Consider the following 19,817-nt stretch of genomic DNA (forward strand, 5'->3'; position numbering starts at 1 on the left):
ACGCTTGAGTGTGAAACACAGATGATTGAGTACCTCTGCACTAAGCCTCGACTAACTGAACTTGCGCTCGGCTCACTCGCTCTCTTTGGGGCTCACTTACAATTTGAATTGAAGACATGCATTCTGGGAAAACCTCTCCTCTTCCTCCATCTTCAATGCACAAGGTTTGAAGGTGCCCCCATGTGTGTCTGTACTTTCTCTAGCAGCTCTGGAAGATGGAAGACCTTTTCCTGTTTTTAAGCACCCACATTTAGGGCTCCGGCACACTTGCGTTTTTCTTACTTTTTTTTTCACGCGATTGCGTATTTTAACATTAGGAAGTCCCACTGACAATCGCGTGAAAATAAAACTGCGGTATCGCAGCGTTAAAAAAAGTGGGTGTTCACCCTTATACCTTCTCTCATACCACATGACAGGATAGAATTGATACGTTCACAGGCAGACAGCGCATATGTTGTGAACATTAACCCCTCACTCACTGCAGCTGTGCAATATACATACCAGAATGACAAGACAGTTTTGCACAGAGCATCAACCCAAGACTTTACATGTATGACATTATGGAGGGGGCTAGAAAGGCTAGTACTAGGCCACTACACAAGCAGAACAGAAGACTATCTGATTCCCTCTTTCTTGCATCCTTGCAAACACATATCACAGGGTCACATGATACACAATACATTTTCCAGACATAGCCCATACATTAACTCATTCAGTGCTGCAGAGGTGCAATACACAAACCAAATGAATGCTACACATAAGACACTGACAAGACAAATGGCAGGAGACCGGCATATAAAATTATGGAGGGGCCCCACTAACTCTGGGCCACTACAATTGCAGCTGTTGTGGGTGGGTGTGATTTGTCAAAGACCGCAAACATTGGCATTGTACAGAGCGGGATCAACCCCCGATCCCACTCCATACAAACCCCCAACTATACATCATGGAGCATTATGTGATTATATCATCAGTGGACACTCATGCGCTCCTTATGATGGATTATTATATCTAGAGTTGATATATATGGTACTTATGTTACCAACATGAGATGTTCACATGATGTCGGCTCGGTCATGTGACCTCTTCACTGATTTTCAAGTGTTTGCCATGATTTATTTACTTTTTTAGGCACGTTGGCGATTCACCTCTGCTGCTCCTAAGGACATAGTTACGTGCCAGAAACTCGTCCGGAGGTTTTTGTGTTGGGTGGGGGTCAGCTTTCACTTTTTAACACTTTTCTGGGTCTCTGGACAAGCTGTAATTCATTTAACATTGTGTAACCTGTTGGAGTTCCCTGACTTTGTGCAGTGATACTAATACAATGGTGTCACAATAAACACAATATAACTTATAACAGACAGCTGTACCGTTCATGCACACTGAGCAATCATCCATAGGGTAGTGAAGGAAAGTAAGTGAACCCCTTAAGCTAATAACCTGCAGATGCCCCTTCAGCAGCGATCACCTCCGCTGACCATGTATTGTAGAGTTGTGTCTCCCATAACCTATACGATTACATACACCTACGAACCTCCCACAATTATCCCATTATTCTGAATCACCAAAGCCCACGGATCAATACCCACTGCATTCAAGTGAACCCCATCATTCAGCCAATAATTCCCATGCCCTGACTCATGTGTCGTATGCCAACTCTTCCATGACGTGCCATAAAAGCCGAAATTTCTCAATTGACCTTGACGTGGGCCTCAAGTTTTTTGACCGAAATTATGCCAGGTTTTATGGGGGCCAGTCTCTGACCATAGTATAACCATTCCTGAGAATAGGGATCAAAGGTGTAACATGTCATATTGAATATCTCCAATTAATTCGCGAGAAGGGTGAGCTATATCAAAACAAACAAAACTGTGTACTTTTGGCAAAAAACTGCTCGAGACCATGCCATGGAATCCGAACCAACGTATGGCTGTGGCTTCCCTGGAAAAAGCAAGCCGTCTCCCATTAGGTCCCACTTTTGCCCGTTCCGAACTCCAATGCATGAATAAATACCCTGAAAATCCAAGTTAGAGCCGGCCCACTACCTGTAAAAAAAAATACATTCCGCGATAAGAGTTGTGGATGAATGTCAGATTTATAACAATGGTATTCCCAACTACCTTTTCATTTAACCACCTCAGGACTCAGTCCCCAACATGCCGCCTCTGTCATCATCCCAATATGGAAAGAAAGTATAGCAAAATGAGAACTATTGAGACCCATAACTGCTAAGGCCTTCCCGAAAATAGCGGTAAATTAGTATCTGGACAGTCCTCATGCCTCAACAACAGACCTGCAACGGTCGGTCCGTCTGACTGATAAGCGAACAAACAACTTATGGGGCACATGAAAGCCCTTGGTACCTCTCCAAGAAGAATCCTGCCTCCTTGTCCAACCTTTCTGTTTTGGAGTGCTGAACCCAAATTACAATATGGTCTCCCAAGGGCATTACAACTTCTTCCGCAAGACCTCCCCCTGATTTTGTGCTAGGAGATACAGAGGGTAGGGAAATTAGTAGGGACTGCGGATGTGGAACCACTGTGTCAACCTATCACGTAGGTGAAGATCCGATCCAGCATGGCTGACAGTCAACCCCAGCGTGGGAGGTAAGATACTAGATGAACAGCCCCGTATATAGATGGACACTAGGGAAAGTATCTTGCCCTGAACTGATAACCAGGAGAGGGAGAGCCCTGCCTATAAGCGGAGCACTCGTCTTGGTAAGGATGACCCCATGGTCTTCCTCTAGGCGCTGACTAACCCTGGCGGGCCTGAACACCTATAAGACAGAGATAGAACAACACCGGGGAGTAAAGAAACAAAGGAGGAAGAAGCGGACAAGGATTAACAGAGAAGCGGACAACAGGAACAACAAACTACAGAGAACACGAACAAAGAACACAGAACACAAGGTAGCAAGGTAACTGCCGAAGCAGTGGCTGGACGTGAAGGGAACAAACTCTCAACAACACTGCAGCAAGGTCTGAAACGCCCAGGGCAGCTATATAAGACTGTGATTAGAAAAGACTGGGGGCATACTAAGTCCTAAGCGTATGCTCGCTTACCATATAATAACACCTATCTTATAATAACCAATACTTACAACTTCTTGCTGAAAACGTGGGTTGGCCACAGCTTTATTAACATTTAAAACATATATTATAAACTTTATTTTATAACCTGAACTACCTAAGTCTAAATTCCTCACGCTTTCCCATGCCTAAACTGTCGAACTTTTATTACCGGAACGGCCACAGGACGTTCGTAAGCCCCTTGTTACCTCGGGCTTGCAAACCCTCCTCTAAGCCGTAGCCCGCATGGGAAGCTCCCGGCCTACCATTCCCCAGCTGTGACAACTTCCGCCTCTCTAGAACGCCTTGCATCCTTGCACCCTACCCCTTACCTGGGCGGGTGGGTGGGCGTCTGCTCTCCTCCTACGTCCTTCTTCTTCCACTCCTCGGTCGTTTGTGTCTTTTCCCGCTCTTCTCCTTACTACTTCCTGTTCTAACTCCTCCCACCCCACTACCTTGCTCGCTAATTGACTAACCCCCTCACCCCCCTGCCCCCAGTCCTACGCCGCCTCGTTACTCACTTTGCGGCTTGCAAGACTGGGGGCATACTAAGTCCTAAGCGTATGCTCGCTTACCATATAATAACACCTATCTTATAATAACCAATACTTACAACTTCTTGCTGAAAACGTGGGTTGGCCACAGCTTTATTAACATTTAAAACATATATTATAAACTTTATTTTATAACCTGAACTACCTAAGTCTAAATTCCTCACGCTTTCCCATGCCTAAACTGTCGAACTTTTATTACCGGAACGGCCACAGGACGTTCGTAAGCCCCTTGTTACCTCGGGCTTGCAAACCCTCCTCTAAGCCGTAGCCCGCATGGGAAGCTCCCGGCACGCGGTATGCGCCGTATTCCTATGGCGCATCCCGCCCCACCACGCCAACCCTAGCCAATGCCATTTCCACACCGTCCTGGAGTCCTGACAGAAACGTGTCCAAACCAACATCGTTAAGGTGCACTCCATCCTCCCTGAGTGCTCCTCTTTCCTTGTCCTCGAGTTCCCAATGGCGAACTGCCACTCCACCCAACGATTTAACAAATTTGGACATCCTAAGGTTGATTAATCTTCTTACTCTCTCAATCGCGTCACCGTCTCTGGCACCCCGCCAGCATCTCCTGGCCACGATGTCTGACCATACGAGCACACAATCCTGGAAACAGTCCCGGAAACGCATCATGTCCTGTTTCATGAGTACTAGCAATTCGTTCATTTTTGTTTTTCCTAAGTCGTTCCCCCCGGCGTGAACGACCAGTATAACTCTCCGGGGGGTCCACCTGCTAATTTTGAGAACGAATTGCAGAATCCTGGGCCATAGAAGCCCCCGCACACCCATCCAGTTTACGAGCGCGCCACTCAGACCCAGATTCCGTCCCATCGGTCGAGTGGCTGCTCTTCTCTCCGCCCAATGTATAAACGAATGGCCGATGATCCAAACGTGCCATGGGTCCGTCGCTGGAACAAGAAAAACATAGCATATACCCGCAAATTGCAAGAAAACACGCCTACGTAACGCTAAGTCTTTTATACACATCAGTCCTATTCCAAAAGAACGTCTACCGTACGATCCGGTCGTATATACGACTTGTACGCTTGCGATTTCCATCGCCCCAATCGTTTTAACCCGTCCTCCGACATACCATGGGCTTCCGCTGTTGTAGCGGCCCCAATCCTAAAAGAATGCGTCCCGAATTCCCCCGGCTCCAAACCGCACTTCTTTAACGCCGAACGTAAAACCGCCGAAAATTGGAAACGCGTGAGTGGGGAACCAGAGGAATGTACTAAAAACTGCCCACTATGTGGGCGCTTTTTTAAGAACTCACTAATGACCTGGACCGGGCACCATCCTGCCCCTAATTGGTTAATGGTGAGCCATTCACCTCTTCCGTATACATCCGTCTTCGACTTCCTTATACCTATCCGTATGGCTGTTCCCGTAGCTATCACGTCGGCGGCCCGTAGGCCACCCAACTTGACTTTACTCGCCGGGACCATCTCCCCGATACGTAAGGCCGCGAAAAATGCTATTGAAAAAGCAGTTCTAAACAACAGTGTCTCGTATTCATTCGCACAGACCGACTCCAAAACTGACAACAGGCTTGTCAGCACTGGAAACGTGATTGGACGGCGTGTGTCCGTCTGGACCTTTTCTTTCTTCCACCCGCGAATTATTTGCTGAAACACGAAATCCTTCGTGACATCAGTCATACCGTGTAATTTTAACAAAAACGCTGCACCCGCTAGATGCTTTTTGGCTGCTCCCACCGACAAACGCTTTTTCCGCAACTCCGTCAGCATATCCAAGGTTGCTGACTTTGCCCTTTCACCTCCTACCACTGCTCCCCCTGCAAATTGCAACCATAATAACCAGACTGAATTGTAATTTTTCCAAGTTGCAGCCGCCACCGATGACTCCACCAGCTTCAACAACTCTCTTCTGCCAGATTCCATAAGGAAGGCGGGCAGCGTACCCCTTCGGCATCCGCCTGCGGGTACCGTTCCCTGAACAGCTCCATCTGTGAACGAGAGAGTGCATCAGCCGCTCTGTTGTCATATCCCGGGACATGCTTTGCACGCAAATACATATTGCCCTGTAAGCATCTCAGCACCACGTGCCTCAACAAAGCCAAAACCGGCGGGGAGGCCGACGATTGTTTGTTTATCGTCTGTACGACCGCCGCATTATCCGACCAAAAACAGACTCTCCGGTCTCGTAACTCTGCTCCCCATAACTCAATTGCTACCACCACCGGGAAAAATTCCAGCAGAGTTACGTTCTTAGTCCACCGTTTTTCTCTCCATGACCTTGGCCAGGACTCCCTGCACCAATGGCTGTTGAAGATAACGCCAAAACCGCCCGAACCCGCTGCATCGGCAAACAAACTGATTTCAGTTCCTTCCACATCTTCCCTAGGGCACACCACTTGCCCGTTGAAAGAATGCAGGAAAACCGTCCATAAATGCAAGTCAGCCTTGATTCCTGCCGTCACACGTATAAAATGATGTGGTTCGCGGACCCCCACGGTTGCCAATGACAGTCTCCTGGCAAACGGCCGCCCCATGGGAATCACTTTGCAGGCGAAATTTAAAAGACCCAGCAAAACTTGCGCCTGCCGCAGCGTCACCTTTTTACATTTAGCCACTTCGCCCACTGTTTGCCGCAACCTGGCCACTTTATCCGCCGGCAACCTGAACACCATCTCCACCGAATCGATTTCTATACCTAAAAACGTGAGGCATGTAACTGGGCCCATTGTCTTTTCTTCAGACAACGGAACCCCAGCTAACCGCATTAACCTCTTAAAATTAGTCATTAGGAAACCGCAATCACCCGATGCCTCAGAGCCGACGAACAAAAAATCGTCCAAATAATGGATCACCGATGTGATGCCCGTCTCATACTTCAACATCCATTCAAGGAAGGAACTAAATAACTCGAAAAAATAGCATGATATCGAGCATCCCATCGGTAAGCACATGTCGACGAAAAACTGGTCTTCGATTCTACAACCCAAAAGATGAAAGCACTCCGGGTGAACCGGCAGCAAACGGAAAGCTGATTCAATATCAGCTTTTGCCAAATGCGCAAATCTACCCGCCGACCTTACCAGCCGAACCGCACAGTCGAATGACGTGTAGGCTACTGCTGCTTCCTCTTTTGAGATGCCATCATTGACCGATCCCCCTATTGGGAACGATAAATGATGTATCAATCGGAACTTGCCGGTTTCCTTCTTAGGTACCAGACCCAAAGGAGACACTCGCAAGTTCTCGAAAGGAGGAATACTGAAAGGGCCGGCCATCCGGCCCAACTCCACTTCCTTTTGAACCTTCTCTTTTACCAATTCGATATCGTCCCTTGCCGATTTCAAATTGGGGCATAACATAGTGGCAGGCTGATGCGCGTACGGAATTCTAAAGCCTTCTCGAAATCCTAACCTAAGGATTTCTGCTTCCTGTTTCCTGTGGTACATGTTTAACCACGGATCCAGGTACTGGCTTCTCACCGGAGTTCGCATTACCGCCGGTGCTACCCACCGCGGGTACCGACCTCTGTTTCTTGAAACAGCGGATCGCTGCATGCTGCCCCCCGCATACCGAGCACTCGTGCCGGAATTTGCAGGTTGCGTAAAATCGACAATGGCCCTCGTTGTACAACCAACAGGAGCCATTCGGCCTTGGAGATGCCGCGGGTGGTTGAGATGCCCCTCCCGCGGCTCCCCCGGGAAAAGAAGTCCTAGCTGGACGCTGCGCTAGGATCAACTGAATCCATACATCCGTGGCCTTAGAGGCCCAACTCGTATGCGTTCCCGACACGCGACGCCGAAAATCTTCGTCGTAGCGCCACCATGCTGCACCTCCGTGCAACCGATACGCGCTATAAATGGTATTTAGATATACCATCATCTCCGTCGCTTTGCGCGGCTGAAACTGACACGTTACATGAACCAAAATCACAAAAGCCTGCAACCAATTTCCGAAAGTCTTTGCAATCTTCGGTTTTTTGTCAGCACCTCGCTCTGCCGACCGCTCCTTGTCAACCATGACATGTTCCGAAGAGAGCAAAGACCATATATCAATATACAAGCCATTTTTAATCTTCTCCATTACATCATCGGGCAGACCCACCCCCAGAGGGGCAACACCACAAAACAACGAATTAGCATATTGTAAGCTGTCCGTTGGGACACTTTCTGTGCCCGCTGCTGAGCAAGCACCAACATTACCCACAGGCGGGCCTGCGCCCCCTGGAGCTACACAGGACACTGAAAGCCCCTTTTCTGAATCAACCTTGCTCAACAGCGACCTCAGAACCGACACCAAATCATCGTTTTCCGCACCCGCTGCGGGATCCGACACACTTTTAAGGACATTGTATAAGGTAGACTCACCGCCTGGACGGACCTCCGGCGTTGCCAAGGGTGACGCCCTCGCTGTACCGCTCCCTTGGTTCCGTCCTACTTCGTACGCGGACTGCCGACCAATCGATTGCCGAACCCTCCTCGTGTCATCCGATTGGGACGTGCCAGGCTGGTCCGGCCCTGACCGATCCTGCGCAAGCTCTTGCCACCTCCTGCGTTCCCGGACCTTCCGATAAAGGGATGACTGCGGGTCCGCCCTCCGTGGCTGCTCCTCTCGCCCGCAATACTCGTCCTGGTCGCTGCTAGGCACTTCGTCGCTTGACTCGCGCGGCCTGCCGCTGGCACTACGCGCTACGCTGGCCTTCTCTAGCTGCGCCTGGAACTCTCTATCCTGCCTCTCCTGCCTGGCTCGCTCTTTCTGCCTCTGCCTAGCGCCTTGGCCCTGCTTTTTAGAACTCCGGCGTGGGACCTGGCTATGTGTGGGAAGGTAAACTGCGGGGTCTGCTGGTGGGGGAATGTAGTGGGGGTTCACGTAGCACTGTCTATATTCGTTAGACTGGGCTGGTGGGCGCTGGTACAGTGCATAGGATGGTGGGAGTTGTTGTTGGTGGGGGTGGAAAGCCTGGAATGTGTCCATGTATCGGGTAGTGGGGGGTTGTTGACTAGACCATGTGTCTAAATGCATCCTCCCCCCTCCCCCCTGAGGGCTATATGGGGTCCTGCCTGGCCTGTTACCTACCCTGTAGTGTGCTGGCCCTGCTACTTGTACTGCCTCTGCAGGGTAGCGTGACCTGCCTCCCCCCTCCCTGCTGCTGCTGGACCCGCTGGTGCTACCCGGGCTGTGTGTCAGGGGGGTGTTGCGTGGGCCCCAGCTATCCCTGCTCCCCCTCTCTCTCACTCTCCCCCCACCCCCTCCCCCCCTGCCCGCCGGGCTTCTACTTTTTCGCGCCCTCGGCGCTGCCTGTGCCGCCACGTGCGCTGTGCCGCCATCTTGCGGGGACGTGCGGCCGGACCGCGCGCTCCCCAGCTCCTCCCCGCTACTTGCGCTCGGCTCACCTCGGGCTCCTCCGCTCATCCTGCGCCCGGCTGCGCGATGCTTACTCCGTTCGGCGCCCGCTGTCACTCCCGAGCGCCGTCCTGCGAGCTCCGGACCCTCCGCTGGCACAGTCCTCTGAGCCTCCGATGCCGGTCCTCCCGCCGTACCTCTCAGTGCCGGCGCCGACTTCCGGTTGGCTCCTCCGTCCTTCCTGGGGCCTGCGCTGCCCTGGCTGGCTCTTCCTCCTCCCCTCTTCGGCGCGGGGCTCGGGCTGAGCCTCGCCGGGGGCTGCTTTCGGCGGCGCGGTCTCCCTCACGGTGCCTCTTGCTGGCTGCATGGCTCCTGTCCCGAACTCCGCTGCGGTCTCCCAGGCGGTGTATCTTGCGTGCTGGCTGGCCCCTTCCTCGGTCTCTGCTGCGGTCTTCCTCGTGGTGTAACTTGCTTGCTGGCTGGCTCCTTTCCAGGTCTCTGCTGCGGTCTTCCTTGCGGCGGTTCTTGCGTGCAGTCTGGCTCCTCTCCCGATCTCCGCTGCTGTCCTTCTTCTCCGGCTGGTTCTCTGGCTCCGGCGGTCGTCCTGCAGCTTGCCAGCACCTCTTCAAGCCATCCGGTGCCGTCTTGCATCACAGCTTCTTGAATCATGGCACGTAAGTCGTCCATTTTCTTTCTTCTTCCTCCGCTGTTACTGTCTTCCACCCGACTCTTCAAGCTTGTCAGCTGATGGCTTCTCACTTGCCCGACTCCTGTCTTCTGCGCTTCCCGGCTTGCTTTCCGTTCTTTCGTCTTTTTCTGCTTCTCTCTTTCTTCTGCTCGTCTGCTCTCCTCCTACGTCCTTCTTCTTCCACTCCTCGGTCGTTTGTGTCTTTTCCCGCTCTTCTCCTTACTACTTCCTGTTCTAACTCCTCCCACCCCACTACCTTGCTCGCTAATTGACTAACCCCCTCACCCCCCTGCCCCCAGTCCTACGCCGCCTCGTTACTCACTTTGCGGCTTGCAAGGTGCATCAGCTGAACAGGAGGCCTGAAGCTATTAACCCTAGGAGTGCTGGATGAGAGTGAATATGAGCTCAGGGAACAGAAGGAATGGGCCGACGCCCATATTTGCCAGACACAGAAGCAGAAGATTATGTCTGAACAGTGCACCTAACAGCCTCAGAGCTTCAAAAAGGGCTAAAGCAAAAGGTGTGACCAAATAAAACTACCTTGAATTGATTACAACAAAAACTATCTAACTTAGGGCGTGGCTAATTAAAAAATTGTTTGTTACATTCTGGAACCTCCTTTTTTTAAAGCCAAAAGCCAGAGCAGCTACAAAATGGTTCACCTTTGCTATAGGCCATCCCAAAGTAGAAGCTTCGCCCAATAAGTATAATAACGCCCTTACCCAATGCTTATCCTTGTGAATGTCACCCAAACGGTCATCCCAGTCTATCTATTCATGCCAAGCAGTTTCATAAGCTGTCCACGTACCCGAAGCCAATGATGCCCAAGTCAGATGACTAGCTGCTCGTCGACCAGACTCCAAAGCTGTAGGCACAGATCCTCACAAAGACCCAAAACATTCCCACTGAAAGTGAGAGAGAGTCCGCAATTTAGTTTTTAGTACACGGAACATGAACTGCTACCACCAAAGCATTCAATTGGCAAACACTTTAATACTAAATGATGAAGTAAACTAACAGGAGGGGATTATGCTGAGCTACTCAGCTGCTGTTACCAGCTGACTTCCAAAATCTCCCAGAGCAGGGCAAGAGGTGAAGTAAACACAAATTTGGCAGGAAAGCTCTCAGCCAAGCAGGGGTTAAAAGGACAGCTCAGTGCTAATGGTTGAAATCCCATGCATTTTGTATGGCGTTTCCATATTTTTGTCTACCCCTTGTATATGTGCATACATTTTTTCAGAGGGGGTTAAATCTTAAACTGATACATACAGGGAAAAACGTACTAAGCCTTGTATTGCAGAAGTTGCGAGGCCAGCGCAAAAGTTCTAAAAGTCACATTTTTGTGCAAATTCCCACTTGAGCAAAAAATTGCCACTTTTTTATGCCAGAAACTAGCGTAAAAGACATTGTACACGCCCCCCACAGGGGATGTACACCATTACAAATAGGACGGAAATAGCCGAACACTTGCCGCTTGACTATCTCGGCTAGCCCATTGAAAGCGAATGGAGCTCTAGTGCGCTTCATTCAGTCTCCTCCTCACTGTGGCGGGTGCAGTTACGTCACCGTGAGAAGTGGGACACAAGACCCCGTTCTTGAGAGCGGCGGAGTTCTCAGAGGTGAGACCACCCACCGATCAGCAAGCTATCACCTATCCTGTGTAACTGTGGTCCAACCGCTATGGAGGGGTTTTCCACGAAAACACTATTGCTGTCCTATCCTCAGGTCATCAATGGTTGATTAGCTGGGACCTGCCACTCGGGACCCCTGCCGATCCGCTGATTGGGCGCAGTAATACACTGCGGTCGGAGCGGAAGCTGCTGCCCCTATGACTCTTATGGCCGGCGATTGTAATTGCAGGCGCAGTGAGACCCCAGGATGACGGCTACAGCCACTATACAGCGGTACGAGCAGCAGATTACGCTCCAACCCCAATGTATATCGGCGCGGTCAGCGGGCGCTCGATCAGCTAAGGATAGTATTTTCGTGGAAAGCCCAACGAAAATCGCATGTTCAGCGAAGCAATGCAGTTTTCTCGCAGCGAAAAAACAAAGTGCATTATAACCAGCGTGATATTGACCCGAGTTTCTCCAACTGATATTGCGCTCGCCTGTGTGGATACGGCCGAACGGCAGACATGTTGGAGGGAACGGGTCAAGGGATGGATATGGTTTGCGCTGGCAGTGAGGCGCGTGGAGAGGTTTGGGCACATCTGGCATGGAATGCCGCACGATATAGTGGTGTATGCAGGAGTTTTTCACCTGGCACAAGTGCTGGCTGGGTGCAGGAACCCCATTCGCTGTTATGAGACCGATCTGTTCAATCAGGGGATTCTGTTTTCCTGCTCGCACAACAAGTCCCAGCATTGATGTGAGCGTCAGCGTGTGCCAAAAAGGGAGTTAGGAACGCTATCTTTTCTCCTTAGGGGAGCACCTAGAAGGAGACTTATAAGGCCATGCACGCTCCTCTGGGTAATATGCAAATAAGGGAGATGGAACAATACCTCTGCAGCGCCACCTATTGGAAGGCAGCAGGTATCGCTCCATCCCCCTTATTTGCAAACAGATAGTTCTTTCACCTCCTGCAGTTTCACTTTCCTGCCATCATACTTTCTGTTCTGCGGAGTGATGAAAGCGGCTGTACTGTTAACCCCGCGGGGCACATTTTACCTAGCGAGCACAATAGCTTACACGATGCACCCGCTCAGCCAATTGTCACCTCGACGGATTCTGCGTTATCCGCTCTCGCCATTTTGCTTGATATCATATTGCCCCCCCCGATCAGCACTTCATGCTGTTATTTAGGGCTCACGGGCGGATGGCGGCTGCGCATTCCATGACGGTAATACACAGTCCTAAAAGCCCATTGATTTACATTGGCGCATTCAGACATGCGTTCTTTTCACGATCGTATTATGCACATTAAAACAAGCAGTAAGGGCTCATTCACACGACTGTGACTTCACCACGTATTACGCCCGTGATGCGCAGCCACGTGATACGCGGTGAATGGAGTCGATGAAAGTACATGGCCTTCCATTGATCTGTTCACATTAGCGTGTAGATACGCAGCATGCTGTATTTCCCCGCGTATCACGCAGCGACCGCCCTATACATTTGTATGCCGCTCTGTCCATACGCAATACATTACATACGGGCGACGATAGATACGCAACGCCGTTATGAGACAGAGCGGGGAATAAAAGAAACAAGTCACGCCGCATGTCCGGGTGTGTGAGATACGCTGTCATGGGCAGTCCGCTCGCTGCCAGGCTGGTAAAGTGCTGCGTGATCCACACAGCGTTTTACGGTCGTATGAATGAGCGCTACATATGTGTTACTGCGTACAGCGTATTACACACATGAAACATATGCACGTCATACGCAGCCCTCATTCGACCGTGTGGGAGCGTCGTAGGGTGGCTTCACACAAGCAAAGATGCTGATACGTTTGAAGAGGTGCATTTGCGCGCGTAGTGCTGTAATATTTGCGCATGCAGGGCCGGGTCACACGCGCACGACACTCCCTTTCTGTGGATATAATGGCTATTGAAGCCTAACGAGGACCAGATGTTTTCTTTCTCCTGTGTTTTGCGTCACACCCTTCACCTTCCGTATTTGCGCAAATGCAAAAGGATAGAGAAGGTCCTACTTTTTTCCGTGCGCTTACGAGAACAAATCAGCGGGTTCTATTCTCTGCGTATAGCAATGCAGATTTTGCGTACGAATGCCGTCGCGTGAAGAAGCCCTCGGCGCGCGGATCGTTTGGCTTGCAGAGGAAATGAGGATTCCTGAACAGAATCGCCCCAAATCAGGACAATCGGTGGGAATGAGAAACGGCTGGTGGAAGTGAACCCAGAGAAATAATGAGCTCTATTCACATGACTTCTGTGCGCTTCACAATGCGCATAATTCATAAGTGAGAACCGCCCGTGGAACTACAGGCCCATGGGATGCCTTGGCTTCACGCTCTATAAACGAAGGCGAAGAAATAAGTGACCGGTTACTTACCAAAGTGCTGCTGGGACAAAGGTGGGTGGAAGAAACACTCAGGTGCAAAGTACTGATGACCACCGGTCACATGACCCCACAACGAGCCGAGCGGCTACTCAGTGCTGCACTGAAGGGTGCCAGACGACTGATCCGTGCAGATCCACAGCCCATAAGGCCTCATGGCCACGGGCATAACCGAATTGTGAAACTCGTGTGTGTCACCCGCATGATCTGCAGTTCAATCCGCCCATAGACAATCATTGGGCATCCACTGGTAATTAAATACCTGCGGATGTCAGTTTTCCCGATTTGCAGATTGCAGAATGCTCCGTTTTCTGCAGACTCCTGCACAGGTGGCTTCCACTGAAGTCAATGGAAGCCGTCCGATCTGCGGCACACCCGCTGCTGACATGCTGTGGATCCATGGGTAAAAATGCACTGCGCATGTGCGTGGCAAGCACGCACGCATCCGCAGTGCAGAAGAAAGATGATCCTGCCGAGACAGAGAAGACAGGTAAGAAAATGTCCATGGTTGCAGTTGCGCGTGCCATGGACATGAGGCCTTAATGCCAAATTTCAATTCAGCGGGCTGCCCTGCACCCCAAAGGCAAACCACACCGGCACCCTGGGATTCCCTGGTAGTTGTACCTTGGCCGAAAAATTAACCAGTACCTCATATTTATCCATATTTTTGTATCAAGCAGTGCGGCTGTGACCGCTGGGGGAGCCCCGGGCTGCCAGTGTGTTTGGGGGTGCAGTGCGTCTGTGACCGCTGGGGGAGCCCCGGCTGCCAGTGTGTTTGGGGGTGCAGTGCGGCTGTGACCGCTGGGGGAGCCCGGGCTGCCAGTGTGTTTGGGGGTGCAGTGCGTCTGTGACCGCTGGGGGAGCCCCGGCTGCCAGTGTGGTTTGGAGTGCAGTGCGGCTGTGACTGCTGGGGGAGCCCGGGCTGCCAGTGTGGTCGGGGGTGCAGTGTGGCTGTGACCGCTGGGGGAGCCCGGGCTGCCAGTGTGGTCGGGGGTGCAGTGCGGCTGTGGCCGCTGGGGGAGCCCGGGCTGCCAGTGTGGTCGGGGGTGCAGTGCGGCTGTGGCCGCTGGGGGAGCCCGGGCTGCCAGTGTGGTCGGGGGTGCAGTGCGGCTGTGGCCGCTGGGGGAGCCCGGGCTGCCAGTGTGGTCGGGGGTGCAGTGCGGCTGTGGCCGCTGGGGGAGCCCGGGCTGCCAGTGTGGTCGGAGTGCAGTGCGGCTGTGACTGCTGGGGGAGCCCGGGCTGCCAGTGTGGTCGGGGGTGCAGTGTGGCTGTGACCGCTGGGGGAGCCCGGGCTGCCAGTGTGGTCGGGGGTGCAGTGCGGCTGTGGCCGCTGGGGGAGCCCGGGCTGCCAGTGTGGTCGGGGGTGCAGTGCGGCTGTGGCCGCTGGGGGAGCCCGGGCTGCCAGTGTGGTCGGGGGTGCAGTGCGGCTGTGGCCGCTGGGGGAGCCTGGGCTGCCAGTGTGGTCGGGGGTGCAGTGCGGCTGTGGCCGCTGGGGGAGCCCGGGCTGCCAGTGTGGTAGGGGGTGCAGTGCGGCTGTGACCGCTGGGGGAGCCCGGGCTGCCAGTGTGGTAGGGGGTGCAGTGCGGCTGTGACCGCTGGGGGAGCCCGGGCTGCCAGTGTGGTCGGGGGTGCAGTGCGGCTGTGACCGCTGGGGGAGCCCGGGCTGCCGGTGTGGTTTGGAGTGCAGTGCGGCTGTGACCGCTGGGGGAGCCCGGGCTGCCGGTGTGGTTTGCCTTTGCGGTGCAGTGCGGCCCGCTGAATTGAAATTTGGCGTTATTTATGGGCTGTGGATCTACACGTATCAGTCGTCTGGCTCCCTTTAGTGCAGCACTGAGTAGCCGCTCGGCTCGTCGTGGGGTCATGTGACCGCTTGGTCATCAGTACTGCGCACCTGTGATCTGCTCCTCCATGCAGCATATAATGGCGGTGTTTCTGCCCATCTCTCTCAGTGGCACTTTGGTAAGTAACATGGCCGGGTTTTGTGATGACCGACACGTTAGGCGGGTTCACACGAGCGCGCGGTAAAACGCCGCACATACGGAATGTAACTGCACATGTACAGCAGTTTGTACGCACCCGTAGAGCCGCACATTATAACACGCTGCAGTCTCTTTATACTCCCGTATTATACGCAACGAAGAACCGCTCCTGGGAGTTGGCCGTGCGAAAATCAATGCATCTGGATTGCCGTGAATATTCCGCACATAATATGCAATTCAATGCGCTAATGGGGGCCGCCGTTACTTTAATAGCACGTATGTAGAAAATGTATATGCAGCGTTAGTGTAATTAAACTTCCCCCAACTCAGAGGCCTCCGGAGGGCGCTCCGCTGCTCCAAATGAGATGAAATTCAGACCATCCCTTGAATAGAACTGAGCTGCTCTCAGGCCAAACCGCGAGATTTCCGACGGGAATACGCCAAGTGTGAACCCAGCCTAAGGAGTAGAGGGGGCACCATTACTAAAGGCACTAAGGGAGCATCTATACTGAGTAGGTGGTACAATTACTAAAAGGGCATCTCTACTAAAGGCACTAAGGTGGCAGCTATATTGACTAATGGCACTGTTGCCAACATCCCTAAAGTGGGATCATTACTGAGTAGGGAGCACAAAAGGGCATTACTGTTGATTAAGAGCACTAACTGGGGTTCTGATAAAATTGTAGGGCAACATAACCAACTGAAGGCACTATGGGGCACCATGACTGAGCCGGGGCAACATTACTGAATGGGGCACGAGGACATTGCTGCATACAGGGTGGCACTAGGGGGGCACAGGACTGTTACTTTTGTGGGGACACAACAGTGGTGGTTGTTACTGTTGGGCACTGAGAAGATCAATATTACTCTGTGGGACCCTAGAAGACCGTAGTAAGGGTGCGGGCAGACGATCGTAGGCGTATTTACGTTCGCACGAGCGCAACGTATAATCGCCCGAGCGATCGTTTTTCACCGATCACGACCAGAGCTAGAAAGCGTATTTTCATTTGTTCCTACTTTGCAAACGGTCTTTTCGGCCATCGAATATGCGTTGGCGCGTATTTCGGTCGCATTTGTTCCGTTTTTTTTCGAATTGCTGTTTTTACGCGCCGTAAAATCGCCCATGTGAACGAATACATTCGAAACCATTGCCTCAGATGGTCACGTATATACGTTTGGTCGCAAAAACGCGCCGTTTATGCGCTCGTCTGCCCGCACCCTAACACCGCTGTTGGGGATCCCGAGTGCTGGACTCCTACCAATCAGCTATGGATGACCTGTCCTGAGGATACATCAGTCCTGGAAGCCCCTTAATGATGTCACTCAGCTGAAAAACTGAAATTAAATGTAATTAGATGGAAATAAACAGAACTATTGCTGTATTTTTTTTTTATGGGGGGGTAAGTGGAGCTGGAAATACCCATCCGCGGCCAGCGCCAGCGTGGATGCGCCCTGAGTTTTGATATTGCTGTAATTGTGCCTACCCGGAGGATATCCTTCTCCTGCTGGATCCCCGTGGGTGGAAGTGCAATTAGGCTGCGCAAACAATGCTGCATGTTTTGGCAGTTGGGGGGTTAACTTGTGTGCGCAGTTATGTAGACACAACATCTCCTTATGCTCCATGAATGGGCGGCTTTCTGTATATGCGCAGTGTATTCGCGCTGCTCATTGATCTCAGAGGGCTTTTGCGCTGCGCGAATGCACAGAAAATAGAGCATGTCTTGCATATTTTATGCAACTGAAATGCGCGCGCAAAACACTTAGATGCGGATGCAAATACGGACGTGTAAACAACGGGCAATATGATGGCACACTCAAAGATAAGACGTGGCGCGATTCGTTTCCTGCATCGCGGTGTGATATCGATCATTGGCATGACCCTATTCGAAAGAATGGGCGATATGTTAGTGTGAGGTTGTGTCTCACAGCGCACAAATCTCGCATAATTTCATCGTGAAAACGGCCTTAAGGCGTTTCCAGGCGGCTGCGATTTTTGTCCCGTTTTGTGGCTGTGAGAATTACGCACGTGTGATGGGACGAATAGAAACCATCAATTTCAATGTTTTTGTTTTCGCTAGCGAGATTTTTGCGCGTTTAATAGTATGCACGAGAAAAGATGGCGCCTGGCTTATCTTCTTGTACGTAGAAAAACTGCATGTAAGAAAGATCCGGTAAGTCCGGTCAAAATTTTTTTTTTTGTTACCCTAGTGCAAAAAGAAGAATATTACGTGGTCCAGGCGCTGATATGCACCGCAACCGGGGAGTGTATTTGCACACGTGACAGTCGGTTTTGGCCACTGAGGGGTTAATACTAATAAGTGTGGATGGAAACCGATATTAAATCATCAGGAAGGGAAACGAAACTCCCGCAGGGTCCGCCGCCGCCGGTTTCGTTTCTGCTAAAGTGAAAGTAACGGCCGGTATATAAGGGGGCGGCGGGCGGCTCACAGGGACTGGAGATGAGACCGGGGAGAGCGCCGGAGCTGCAGGTAAGTCTCCCGCAGATGGGCAGGTCTGTAGTGGAACGCTGACGTCACCCCACCTGCTGGAAACTGTTACTTTGTAACAATCCGCGTTTGCTGGGAGCTTCTGGCTGTGCCGGGGGGCTGCGGGAGCCCTGCCGCTGTCTGTCCCGGGGGGCTGCGGGAGCCCTGCCGCTGGCTGTCCCGGGGGGGCTGCGGGAGCCCTGCCGCTGTCTGTCCCGGGGGGCTGCGGGAGCCCTGCCGCTGTCTGTCCCGGGGGGCTGCGGGAGCCCTGCCGCTGTCTGTCCCGGGGGGCTGCGGGAGCCCTGCCGCTGTCTGTCCCGGGGGGCTGCGGGAGCCCTGCCGCTGTCTGTCCCGGGGGGCTGCGGGAGCCCTGCCGCTGTCTGTCCCGGGGGGCTGCGGGAGCCCTGCCGCTGTCTGTCCCGGGGGGCTGCGGGAGCCCTGCCGCTGTCTGTCCCGGGGGGCTGCGGGAGCCCTGCCGCTGTCTGTCCCGGGGGGCTGCGGGAGCCCTGCCGCTGGCTGTCCCGGGGGGCTGCGGGAGCCCTGCCGCTGGCTGTCCCGGGGGGCTGCGGGAGCCCTGCCGCTGTCTCGATCCGCTTCACAGGTGATGGGCAAACTTGTCCGCAATCATCCTTGTCTGATCGCATCGCTCATCAACGCCCGGTGTGAACGGGGAGCGGTTGACTGTGCATTATCGGATTAGAGGGGTTCCCCGGTAGCTCATTGTTGGGGTCCTCGGCTTCAGGCGGCTGCCGTCAGTCCCGCTGGATGGGCAATAATACTTTTCTGATTGCGGCGATCCGATTGCTGAGACCGTTTTTGGGGGGAAACTGAGCCCCACGAAGCCTCTCCAGCAGCGCCGTGTCTGCGGTTTGTGTCCGGCGCCGCGGATGGACGGTTTGTTCTTCTATAGGTCAGACTTTTGTGTGTTCTTCACAAGAGATCTTTGACTATATATACCCTGTTTCCCTGAAAATAAGACATAGCATGATTTTGCAGAATTTTTGAGGATGCTTGAAATATAAGCCCTACTCCAAACTTAAAGGGGTTGTCCCGCGAAACCAAGTTGGGGTATACACTTCTGTATGGCCATATTAATGCACTTTGTAATGTACATTGTGCATTAATTATGAGCCATACAGAAGTTATTCACTTACCTGCTCCGTTGCTGGCGTCCCCGTCTCCATGGTGCCGTCTAATTTTCAGCGTCTAATTGCCCGATTAGACGCGCTTGCGCAGTCCGGTCTTCTCCCTTCTGAATGGGGCCGCTCGTGCTGGAGAGCGGCTCCTCGTAGCTCCGCCCCGTCACGTGTGCCGATTCCAGCCAATCAGGAGGCTGGAATCGGCAATGGACCGCACGGTGCACCGTGGGTGAAGATCCCGGCGGCCATCTTACTTAGGTAAGTAAGAAGTCGCCGGAGCGCGGGGATTCGGGTAAGTAGTGGACGTTTTTTTTTTTTTTTATGCCTGCATCGGGTTTGTCTCGCGGCGAACGGGGGGGCTATTGAAAGAAAAAAAAAACCGTTTCGGCGCGGGACAACCCCTTTAAGCCCTGCTAACACTTCATTAAAAAAGTCAATTTAAATAGTGCCCAGGCAGCTATACATGTTAAAACCTTTTTGAACAAAAATTAATATAAGACACTGTCTTATTTTCGGGGAAGCGCGGTGTATATATTCTTTAAAAAATTATTTTCCTTTTTTTT

General features: G+C 52.4%; 3 protein-coding genes across 3 annotated transcripts in view; 1 reads left to right on the top strand and 2 right to left on the bottom strand.

Moving 5' to 3' along the window:
• Window positions 1–3,695: 3,695 nt before the first annotated feature.
• LOC136631798 (uncharacterized) lies at window positions 3,696–8,794 on the bottom strand. The gene is made up of 2 exons (XM_066606166.1): window positions 7,971–8,794; window positions 3,696–4,533 (listed from the first exon to the last, which is right to left on the bottom strand). The coding sequence occupies exons 1-2, from the start codon at window positions 8,623–8,625 to the stop codon at window positions 3,935–3,937; spliced, it is 1,254 nt and encodes a 417-aa protein (XP_066462263.1). The 5' UTR covers window positions 8,626–8,794; the 3' UTR covers window positions 3,696–3,934.
• A 1,270-nt stretch (window positions 8,795–10,064) lies between these two features.
• The window catches only part of LOC136631802 (membrane-spanning 4-domains subfamily A member 4A-like), a 452,683-nt gene continuing 442,930 nt past the window's right edge, over window positions 10,065–19,817 (bottom strand). The window contains exon 7 of the transcript XR_010793087.1: window positions 10,065–10,115. The gene's annotated coding sequence lies outside the window, so the exon portion shown is untranslated. The remainder of the gene's footprint in view (window positions 10,116–19,817) is intronic.
• Window positions 14,050–19,817, top strand: part of LOC136631719 (sacsin-like) — a 35,597-nt gene continuing 29,829 nt past the window's right edge. Inside the window, exon 1 of the mRNA XM_066606008.1 lies at window positions 14,050–14,140. Within this exon, the coding sequence (XP_066462105.1) occupies window positions 14,050–14,140 (91 nt within the window). The remainder of the gene's footprint in view (window positions 14,141–19,817) is intronic.

The sequence above is a fragment of the Eleutherodactylus coqui genome, chromosome 6 (assembly GCF_035609145.1).
Source record: "Eleutherodactylus coqui strain aEleCoq1 chromosome 6, aEleCoq1.hap1, whole genome shotgun sequence".
Taxonomy (NCBI): domain Eukaryota; kingdom Metazoa; phylum Chordata; class Amphibia; order Anura; family Eleutherodactylidae; genus Eleutherodactylus; species Eleutherodactylus coqui.

Coding starts and splice junctions, on each gene's coding strand:
- LOC136631798 (XM_066606166.1), bottom strand. CDS start 8,625: ATGCATTTAGACACATGGTCTAGTCAACAACCCCCCACTACCCGATAC. Junction 4,534..7,970: donor GCCGGAGGTCCGTCCAGGCG/GTGAGTCTACCT, acceptor TTCTTGTTCCAG/CGACGGACCCATGGCACGTT.